Source organism: Haliotis rubra, unplaced genomic scaffold, assembly GCF_003918875.1.
Source record: "Haliotis rubra isolate DU_JTF1 unplaced genomic scaffold, ASM391887v1 Scf142, whole genome shotgun sequence".
NCBI lineage: Eukaryota > Metazoa > Mollusca > Gastropoda > Lepetellida > Haliotidae > Haliotis > Haliotis rubra.
The window spans coordinates 181,034-193,129 of NW_025765359.1; the positions used below are offsets into that span (position 1 = coordinate 181,034).

General features: G+C 39.3%; 1 protein-coding gene across 1 annotated transcript; it reads right to left on the minus strand.

Annotated features, from left to right (window-relative positions):
• Nucleotides 1-994: 994 nt before the first annotated feature.
• LOC124269108 (gonadotropin-releasing hormone II receptor-like) lies at nucleotides 995-10,322 on the minus strand. Its single transcript, XM_046704126.1, has 2 exons — nucleotides 10,004-10,322; nucleotides 995-2,851 (listed from the first exon to the last, which is right to left on the minus strand). Exon 2 carries the CDS (start codon nucleotides 2,845-2,847, stop codon nucleotides 1,465-1,467), a length of 1,383 nt encoding a protein of 460 aa, XP_046560082.1. The 5' UTR covers nucleotides 2,848-2,851; nucleotides 10,004-10,322; the 3' UTR covers nucleotides 995-1,464.
• Between the last annotated feature and the right edge of the window lie 1,774 nt (nucleotides 10,323-12,096).

Genomic DNA, 12,096 nt, shown 5'->3' on the forward strand with positions numbered 1-12,096 from the left:
TTCAGCAAGAGAACTATCTGTCTGGCCTCAACTTGTCTGCGTCGCATCTGTACTCTTTATGGCATTGTTAAACCATTCTGGACAGGTATGTTTTGTTCAAAATCAATAGAATGTCAGTTCCTAGTTATTGTCATAACTTAATACTCTAATTGTAAAATATAACCTTAAGCTGATAACCAGTGTACGACTTTGAACCTCTGTCATCATAAGATGTGTTTTACAATATAAATAGTTTGTATTGCAACGCAAAACCATTTCGAGCATGTACACAAATCCTAAACTGCTACTTCTGCATCTACCGGCTCGTCACCGTTACAAATATAGCTTTTGTTTCTATCACCATATATCTTTAAGTAAATGGGTCTATTTTGCGTAAAGGTCAAGTCAGTTGGTCAGGAAATGGAGATGCGTCTATGGTAGGGTTCGATTGTGGGGCAGTAATGTTCAATCCCATTGTTTCACCACGTACATATCAGATTCCCATTGTGACGTCTATCAGATAAGGATCAATGCGTTCGTTCGTGTTTCATTTTAACTTTCTCATCCCTTGGTCACATTTATAGTCTGTTTGCAGTGAAAACGTACCGATGAATTTCACTTTAAACAAAAAAGTAAATCAAATGAAGTGAAATTAATATTGAGAATCGTCACAATTTTTACCTTGCCAATTGAACATTTAAATCTCAGAATTTTATTTATCTTAGAATAAAAGTTGTTTAACAAACGATCATACATTGAAATCGCTATTATTGGTTTGTATTACAAAGGGGTAAGAGCAGTAGTTGGAACAGTGAAACAAATGCACGTGCGGTTCGTGATGAGCGTTAACTTAGACCAACTGTACTTGTTCTCGGTGTGCATACCCCCTTGTAATACAAACTAATAATAGCTATTTGAAACTATGATAGTTTGTTAAACAACTTTTATCCTAAGTTGAATAAAATTCTGAGATTTTAATGTTCATTTGGCAAGGTAAAATTATGAGGATTCGCAATTGTAATTCCACTTTATCCGATTTACTTTTTTGTTTAAATTGAAATTCATCGGTACGTTTTCACTGCAAAAGGACTATACGTATTTACGTAAGGTTACTTTTAAGTCTTGGGTTGGTATACATATAATATATAAAATAGTTTCATAATAAAACGTTTGTGCGCACGACGTAGTATAGTCTACGCCTTACAGAGAGCTTAAAATCTGATCTGGAATGGTTGTACCATGCATCTTAGTTTTACGCACCATGTGTGCGCTATAGTAACGGAATGAATATCGTCTACATATGTAAGGCATGCATATAGATGAAGTCACATGCATGGATAGCGCCATGGTTGAGCGAAGAGCACTGCAAGAACACCTTTGGTTTCCAAGATAACATCACAATGAAGGAAGGGTATTCCATGTGATGTTTAAATTTATGGTCAGTAGTATTTCACAGGGGGCGATAAATATAATGTAATCCTAGAATCACATACACGTTGTCTTGATGTGAGCAACGTCACAAGATCTTTGTTCTCCACCGTCTGAACTATGGCGTTCGCCCAAAAAGGTATCTTTAGATGCAAACCTTACTCTGAGTTTGAATCCATTTTTATTTTCCTCGGTGATGATAACACCTTTCACCCTTTCATGTGAGCTACTACTTGATGTTGAAGCGGGATCTCTATATCGTGCTGAGAATGCAGAGTGTCGTTTAGCGTTCGTGGCTTGATAATCCTCTGTCACAGACATACACTCGGTCATACCGTTACTCTTCAGGCTGGTGGTCCGAATAAGCTTATTAGGGCAGAAAACTTCCATTAATCCTCTCTTGAGTTTGATGTTAAATATTCCATACAAAAGCGGATTAATAGCACTCTGTAGCAATGCTATTGTTTCGGCAAACGCCATAACAGATTTGGGAATCTTGTACTTATATTCACTGTACACCCGTATCAAGGTCGTAACGAAGTAAGGAGTGTAGCACGCAATGAAACTCGCAATGATGCTAAATGTCATCTTAATCGTCTTTATCTTTGCTCGAGGGATGGCTTTATTGTCCGCTATCGAACGCCGTAGGGTGAGGTTGCTTTCTTTCGATGCTGCAATATCCCTTCCCTGTCTCCATACGACAAGAACTACATTGATGTAACAGTAAGAGATGAACACAGCTGGTACAACAAGAATATAGGAAGTCATGAAGGAGAAGTATAGCTTCCTCTGCCACCAGGCCGTATAGCCTGCACTGGAACACTTCAATTTATGCGTTTCTTTATCCTCGGTCTGGAGGAAAATAAACATTTGAGGAATAGCCAACACAAAAGCAGAAATCCACGAAGCCACAATCATCTTCTTAGCACGCGACGTTGTGGCACGGTACACAAGCGGTTGACAAATTGCCATGTATCGGTCGAAGCTCATTGCCGTCAGTATGAATGTCGTGCTGGCCAACGTCACGATCTGTATGTAGGTGAGAATCTTACACGCAGCTGGTCCAAGGACCCACTGTCCAAAAGCAACAAATAGAATCTCAGTTGTCATTGTACAGAAGCACACTGTTAAATCCCCAATAGCTAGATTCACGATAAAAATATTCACTCGACTGTAGCGCTTTCGGTAACGGCTACAAGTCAGCACTATGATTATGATAGTGTTTCCAACTAAGGTCAATAGCATTATGAAAAGAAGGGAGACAACTCTTTGAATAACATCCGGTGTCCATATTGGTTCCTCCATTGCTGTTCTCTGTCCTGCACCTCGCCCCGTGATGTCACTGCAGTTGACGTCTCCGTTGCACAAGTCCTCGTCACTCTGTGCCAGAAAGGCCATAGAGGAATATAGACTGGTGTTATACCCAATGGTGTCAGTCATTTTCCTGAAAAGAGAAACACAATGTTCATTATTGTTAAAATGGAAATGCCAGCCTATTGTTGTTGGTGTAAAATAATTATGTATAAAGTTGAAAACTACATTCAATGACGCAAACACGTATGACAGGGATGCTACCCCCAAGCCATAATCCACCGGTTCTGCAATAGCTGTTTTGGACACTTTCACTATCACCGATATCACTATCACAACGACTTTAAGCCACTGCGGCTTTCATTCCAACATATGTTACGGTTTGACAATAATTGTTCCAGACTCTGTGAATACTATGAATATCTGAGTAAACAAGTTACGACCACCTGCATGAGATCTAACACTATATAGCACCGTTACATCTTGTATGATTGTAAGTAACACATTCATATATATTCATCACTAGTTTGCTGTAGTCAAAGCCAGCGTATGGAATGAAATGAGAGTGCGCATTGTAATAATGGCATAATTCTATTCAATGATCAGGCAAGTAAATAAATATCTTTTTCAATCTCCAAAGTGAATGAAAAATACACGTGTTTATTGAAAAGTTCTCTGATCGATGTCTTTTCATGTTCTCGCACGCAATTATTGTGTTCTATTTTCAAGTAGTATTTGTTTGTACATGAATTGCTCTGATACTCAGTTTTGAACTTTAACCAAATAATACCACACAAATGCAAGAGGAGTCAGTTTTGCTGCAAATTTGAGCTTCACTGCCGTGTTATGAAAAAGAGTCACGTCCTCGTTTACCACTGTATTAGTAGTATCAAACAAATATGGTGGATAGGTATCCTGTATGCTGTATGTGTATCATAATTATTGTTTGCACAAAATGAAAAGCTTCACACAATGCCAGATATATATTAGGTCACATGATTAGTTTAAACCCGAAGTGAAGCCTTAACACATTTCTTGTATTCGCATGGAGATTGTAATATGTATCCAAACATCAGTCGGCACTTATTTAAGGACAAAACATTTTTAATTTATTACTTCCCACTCACATAAGGAAAACATCAAAGATATAACGGAACATGAATGTTTTCATTTTATTCCTACGTTTTTATGTCTAAAACTTTTTTAAACTCTTGAAACATAATCTCGTCCAGATGAGCTTTTCATTTTGATCTAAACAAAAATGTTTATCAGTAATTTGAGTTATTGGCAAAAATAGTTAACATTCTTATAAAAATCAAACGGTTTCCTGTATCTGTTGAGAGTCTTTTTACAATACCTGTTTTTTCTGCAGTTGACATTTTATTTACAAACACAAATATACTTGTGTTATGTTTCAGCAATATTTTCTATGGAATGCTTCTAACATGTATTCAGTGCTTTTCGACAGTTATTTTGAGTTAATATAATAGCCTAAGGCCATTCCTATAGCGCCTTTCCCCGTCACAGGGATATGCTCAAAGTGCTATTATTGTTACCTAGGATAACCCAAGCCGTCTGTGAGGTTATTCGTCACATGCCTTTCCTACCGGGTACCCGTTTTCTGGTGGGTGAACAGAGGCAATTTTAAATAAACTCTCTTGCCTAAGTCGAGACTACATGTTCACATGTGCTTCGTCCTAGAAACTCTAAGGAGTCAAGTTGCCAAACACGGTCACAGATATGCATCCAAGAACTCTCCGCGCTCAACGTTGCTTAACTTCAACTAATTTGTGATCTGAGCTCTGTGCACAGGATCACACACCACCACAACGGTGGTTAAATTTAGAACATCGATACCACAGCGTTGGTGCGTTAAGAACATCAGGTGTTCTTCAAACCGTTTGCGACCAGTATTACTTCGGAATTCCTTCCCACATTCAGCAGAATATATCACTGGAACACTGTTCAAAGCGACAAGAGAACCAAGACACTCATGTATTGTAGATTCTCATATTGTCACGCACAAATGGACACTGTGACTATATACGTCCTCTCACTTCCTGGTAACGTGTACAGATAGAACAAGTGGATTCGTATTTACTGAAGCTTGAAACCGTAGGTGTAATACAGAGCATAACATATACGCACTTGCAGAAGCACTCATGTCTGGAGAGGTCTGCTGACGAATGACGTGTGATGTATATAAAACGCGCTTTCGCAATGGCTTTGATAATAATTATGAGCGGGGAACTAGATAGTTAGTTCATGTTGAGCACACACCATGATTACAGGATCGTTATCGAACTGAGAGTCATGAAACATGTACCATTGATGTTGTCAAACAGTATCGTTCAGTCGATATATGCACTTGTCAGCAAGCGATATTTTCCATTACAGACATCGAGCTGTGTTTAAAAACATTAATGCAGCCATGATTCCGACATAGACCACAAAGATGCTGGTTATGATTAGGTAATGATTGTAAATAAATTCATGAGTTGTTGTTCCAGTTAAAGGTTCTGTGTCGGGTCTTATTCTGTGTGAGTCAGTGGTAGCATGACCTGCATGATCGTTACACTTTCTCGTTTAATATCCGTGAAGATCCGGGTTAGAATTGATCTTCAGTAACCCATGCTTGTCGTAAGAGGCGGCTGAGTGCGGCATTAAACAGCAAACCAACACATCAACCAACCCTTCTCATTGACAGATACTTTTTCTTCAAAGGCATCATCACTATCTGATACCATGGTAACCAGTTTCCAATCTGACAAAATATTTTTGTCAGAGATGTTGTCAGAAGAATGTTTCACGAGTTGTGTCAGACGCTCGGTCATATATGTGAAACCTGGTTATTTCATGAGTGAGTGAGTTAAGATTTAGCGTCACATCGGCAATATTGGTTATTTCATGAGCTCTGGGAACTGCATATACATAGTTGCGATAATCAGTGCTTCCCCACACAATTGGGGACATGGGTTGGTCCTTAAATTGTAAATTTGGTTTTGTGGCTTTATTTTGAATTTGTAACTTATCTCACAAATTCAGAAATCAAATCTGAATAGATCTGTTCTAAAGAACAGTTTGCAGTCGCTGTTTTATCACAATCAATATTTATCATGAATACACAATGTCATTTAGAAAGTGGTCAAATGTAACTAATGTTATATTTGGGCTTACACTTTCTTAGTAAAGTGCAGATTGTAGTACTTTTGTTGGCTTGAGTTGCATCCGGGATTCGAACCCATACCGTCGGAGTCAGGACCTAATCATCAGCACACAAAGTCAACCGCATAACCCACGCAACCACCGCGACTTCCACACTACTGTACCCAGCACTAGGATTCGAGGTGTGGCGTATTGACCTCCGGGGGCTCTCACTGTGAACGTGCTAGCTTATTTAGCGATGCATGATAAAAACATGCCATACATGATTAGTTTAATTAGTAGCGTCACATTAAATCGACACGAACCTTTTAGCAAGTGCAAGCCATTGATTCCAAGTATTTTGAACCGTTAACAACTTATCGCATTAATTAGTCTTCAGTACGCCTCCTCAAACAACAGTACAGTATCTGGATGACGTCAAACACACGTTGCATGTTTAGTTTGACGCCATGTTCAATACGTCGTTTTCTTGCACTTATCCAGACCGCGTTATTTGATATTGGAGGAAAGCTCGAAACAATGCGTGGTATAGCCATGTCTATGAAATCAGAGGACAGGGTGCTGTCATAAATTTGCAATCTCTGATACTTACCTAGGGAATGTTGATGAATATAAATATCTGGGTATTATATTTAGTGAGAAATGTATCTACATTGACCTGATAAACATAAAATTTCTTTAACATTGTTCAGATTATCATGTCATCGATTACCGATTGAGGATGGTAGATGGTACAAAACTGATATTTCTGATAGAAAATGTACCCTATGTGTTTCAAATGATATTGGAGATGAATACCACTACTTGTTTAATTGTAATTATTTCAACGATCTGAGAAAGAAACTACTTCCAACACTGAGCATCAAGAGACCATCTGTATTTAAAATGATAGGTTTATTTCAAAGTAAAAATGTCTCGGACTTGATCAAACTCTCAACTTTTAGTCGCTCTATATTATGCAATTTAAATAGACTTTATGTCGCCATTACTTACTTTGCATGACCTCTGTAAACCCTCATTATGCTATGTATGTAGCCTTGAGAGAAATAAAAGTTCAGTTCAGAAATAAAAGTTCAGTTCAGACGAAAAGAAAACCATAATCACAGCGAGTCAGAGATTCGAGTACACAATCAGCGGATCCGGACACAGCTAGGGGCAACAATTTTGCTTAGCTATATCGTAGATCATAACACCCTCTCCTATGATATCTTGTCGCCATGAAATCCGGAAGAGTATCAAACTTGAGAGAGATAACTCTGGAAATTATTATACATACAGCATATGATATCCAATGCGTGAATGAATAATATTTTTGAGTGAAATATTAATATCAGCCATGACAGACCGAGTGCAATAAATGTCCGGTGTTTTAACATGTGCTCGATAACGACTCATAAAAAGGATTTGTCTTTCGAAGCCATAATGTCACATCGTTTCATTGTTCAACAAAATACGATATGATGTCTATGGTTCATGACTTCACATGACGTCATTTGAACAAAATGATGCGATTGCTATGTATGGTTGAGTTATGAGTTTCGTAATCCATCTGTTCTTATAAAATGCCCCTGAATAACACATGGAAATTGACTCCGAACCCGGAATAACGGATTGACTGTCCCGAGTGACTGGATGCTGTACGTCCATTGACAAAGACTCGGGATTAACTCTATTCATTCACTCGGGACATAACCTGTAATGTACTGAAGCTCGTCGGTTATTGTCTAATTATAGCAGGTCGTGCTCGCCAAGCCTCTTGAGACAGGAGACCAAAGCGACATTACAGCTGGGAAGGAGATGGGACTGAGCCTTGTACCACGTCGTAGATGCGCTGCACAAGGAAAGGTCAAGGTCATCACCACTAACAGAAATCCATACGGGCATTAAAACTGCATTTTGTAATGTCACAAAATGGCGGACAGAGTATTGGAGAAGAATAAGAATAAGAATAAGAAGTATCATTACGTATGTCTGTCAACAGGCAATCAACTTGCCAGAAACTGATTTCGTTGTATTTATCCTGACAACAGATGCCTTCCTTTAGAGTGATTGGAGTCATATACCCTTCGGTTTGTGTTGTTAGGGAAAGACATATGGGATACGTTTCTGAAACTAAAAGTACATAGTGAACGGGCGGATGACACGAACCTGTAATATTTTCAAAACTTGAGCAGCGCAATGTAGACATGTCTGTTCGAACACACAATCCGCGGATCCTGGTTTCTGGTTATGCAACTCTTCCGATCGACCACGACCTTAATTCCATTTGGATCATACCCTAGCGTATCTTGTGGCAATGGCTGGTAGACTGCTAAACATTGGCACATTGCGGCTTATGAGTCCAAGTACAAGAACATTCGAACAACATTGTGTCGAAGTTTGTTGTATCAAACTAGCGGTTGTCTCGAAGGACTGACTGACTGACTGAGTTTAGTTTTACGCCACTTTTAGCAATATTCCAGCAATATCATGGCGGGGGACACCAGAAATGGGCTTCACACATTGTGCCCATGTGGGGAATCGAACCTGGGTCTTCGGCGTGACGAGCCAACGCTTTAAGCACTAGGCTACCCCGCCGCCCCTGTCTCGAAGGAAAACCTGGATCCCTCTGTAATCATTATTTGGTCATCATGTTGTGCTTGTTTCCAAACTCGGACATAGAGAATACTACGCTCGGTCTCATTACATACGAATTATACGAAACGAGTGTCCTTCCTATGGTATCTGACCGAGCGACAGCGAGGTCAGAAACCATAGGAAGGTGACGAGTTGCGTTTATGTTTTTCGACGAATATAATGTCTCAGTTCGACTCACAATTAAACAGCGACACGGCAACGTTCGCAATGTTTACATTCCCACAATGCATCTAAGTTGTATAAGAATGAATTCACGTGTTTGTTTTGAATGAACAAGCAGTTCCGTCACAACGTGACCTAACTGAGAGGTCATCGGTTATCCAATCAAATCGTTAGAATCTCAGGTTAAGTCGTTACGACAACGCGATACGACACTGGTGTGACGTACGAGATTAGTATGCAACTACCCATACGTTGACCAAGTGGGTAATACAACATATCCAGCAACATCACGGCGGAGGACACCAGAAATGGGCTTGACACATTGTGCCCATGTGGGGATTTGAACCCGGGTGTGAACTTTGGCGTGATGAGCCAACGCTTTAACCATTAGGCTACCCCACCGCCCCTCGAACGTTAGAAACTGCTATGATGAGGAGACAGACCAGAGTTCAGTTCAACAAAGCGATCTTCGCTCTAATGTGGTGGGGCGGTGGGGTAGCCCAGTCGTTAAAGCGTTGGCTCGTCACACAGAAGACCCGGGTTCGATTCCCCACATGGGTACAATGTGTGAAGTCCATTTCTGGTGTCCCCCGCCGTGATATTGCTGGAATATTGCTAAAAACGTCGTAAAACTAAACTCACTCACTCACTCTAAGGTTGTCGTAACGTTCATACTTTATCATCGGCTTACCATAAAGAACGTTTGTTCAACGGGACGTAGACAACCACTACCACAACTGCCTCTCAATGTACCAATGTTTAACACCTTAGAAACGTATCGTGCAAGGGATAAATCAATTACTTCGTGGCCATATTTAAAGACAACCAATTAAACTGAATCTGACCCATGAACGTTTAATAAATAAATTAATAATATGATATTGATATAAAAAAGAGTAACATCCCATCATTATTTTAATAGCTAACATTTTGGGAAGGATTTTAACTATATTAGTTTTCAAACTCGTTTCCAATGCAAAAATTATTAGAAAAATGCAATTGATCGTCAAGTTGCCTCGCAAAATTATCTTTAATCTTAACATCTTTTGACTGTGTCGATATTTCATTCTTATGTTGTCGGAACAGAAACTATAACACGACAACATATCACGTATAGATAATCGCATTGCATACAGAGAATCATAAACGTTAACACCTTAAACAACACGTCAGTCATTTACAACATGTTTTCTAATTCTAGTTTGCAGTGACGTCTTTGAAATGAAACAGAATATTCAAAAATATATAGTATATAAATATAAATAAAACCAGAGCAGACATCAGATGTGACTGATTTGAAATAAACAGAAACATTACGTACGTTCTCTAACTGTTCCTCGCTGATGATTAGTCCTTCATCTTCAAAACTGAAGCCAAGAATTCATATTTTGAATTCGACATGCATTCCACATGTATTTACATAAAACGAACCTCGGTGTATCCATAATCTGCCAAGGGGAGCAGTAATCATTCCAACGTTCCAAAGTTCCTCTTTGTTTGACTATGACGTTGTAAACCGTCACACATCTCCAGTACATCATATCATATCAATGGCTAAAAGTCACGGTAATCACCAACACGAACTTATAATCCTGTTCTTAGAAGTTCCTTGACGCCTGTGACTGCTACATCTCGCTGTAATCACGTTCTGAACAGAAGTGTCGTCGACATGCTCCGCCGTACAATGATGAAGATCAATAGCTAAGAAAGCGAGACTACGCAAAACCGGAATACTCCAAGCCTATTGATTTGTAGCTGATTGAATATCTATTGCATTACTAGATTGATATCACGGATATATGGCTAGGTGTGGATTCAAAAGCAGAGCCAATAGCTTCCTTCATGGAGTGGACAAAGACTCTTTTCGTTTGCCAATTATGCCGAGCAAGATATACGGAAGTCGGGGACTGTGCTATTGGTTAATGTGTTAGAATCACGTCAATATTCACCAGTTTTGGTTTACAGCTTTGTGTAATAAACGTCAATTCTGTTAACGCGATTCCACATAAGAAGTCAGATATCATAAATCATTTGGCACCGCCTACAGAACATTTTACAGACACAAAGATATTTTCTGAAGGGAATGAACTGTTCACGATCAGCTTTGACATTTTATCTTTAAATTACGTGCCACGAGGGCATTTGTATTTGTGGATGTTTGTGGAAGAGTATATAGTTTTCTTGATAGCGATGAGTTATCCGGGGTTATAAAAATCTCCTAGACTTTGTGATGCGCCGTTGAACAGCTTGGATACCAGGTGCCAAATAAATCCTTTTTATATATTATATATTATAAGTACCGGTGTTGTTCTTCTTGGCGATGTAGGTGAAAATAATATAAACATATTCCAGCAGATGCAAAATAATATCGAGAATCTATGGCTTATATTCCGCCTGAAGAATCATCAATGTTCAAGAAGTTTGGTCTAACATATGCCGGGGTCCACGGTGACGATTTCTGATTTCAGTCGAAACGCAAAACATCTGTGCGTAGATTTTTGAAGTTTGGAAACACAGAGCCATTGATGAAACTTTAAGTACCAGCCTATCTGATCTAACGTTCAATGTTATTTAGATCTCATTCATTAAGATCAATATCTTCAATGGTAAATTAAAAGCAGAACCTTTAAAGTCACTCGCAAATACTTAATGAATGGTTTCAGGAGGAAATGGGTAAAAAGGCCAATGTTCCTTTGGGTGCCCTTTAGCATGTGATTAACTTGGATAAAAGGGATAGCATCCATACATTACGCCGACATTCTTGACAAAAATAAAACGCTGTTCACATTACGCTCACCGTATAAACAAGCATACGATCACCATTATCTGTATTGAAAGAAAGTCCGGCATTAGTTGGGGCCTAGTCCATAATGGCGTTAAAACCCTGCCCATCTGTCTTTCATGGTATCTTTGAGTGGTGGGCGAAACGCGAACTCCTCCGAATATTTCCTGTTGGCAATCACACACGCGAACACACAGGTGACAAAGAACCAAGCACACTCGCGAACACGTGTGAACTCGGGGTCAGATGCACACACTCAACTGTGCGCGTTCTTAATTAACCATATTTATATCATTCCTGTTCAGATGGAGATATGTTTAACTTATGTAACGGATTTAGCGTTCGGGGCTGCAGGTATTCTGCATGTTAGATCGATCTTTGAGAGTAAGGCTTTTTACGAATTCACATCGATATATCAACAGACTAACCTGCAACTCGACTTTGAGAAATACATCATGGTCACACGCCATGTGGGGATCACAGCACCATTCGTCTCATTGACAAGTTGGCTGCTGGTTGTCAAACGAAAAATAATTTAAAATGAGCATGCGTGTGGCGGAGTCATCAGATCGTTCCTACTGATTTCAGGTAATGTTTCAATATTATTTGTTCATACTCGCGGTCGAACGTGT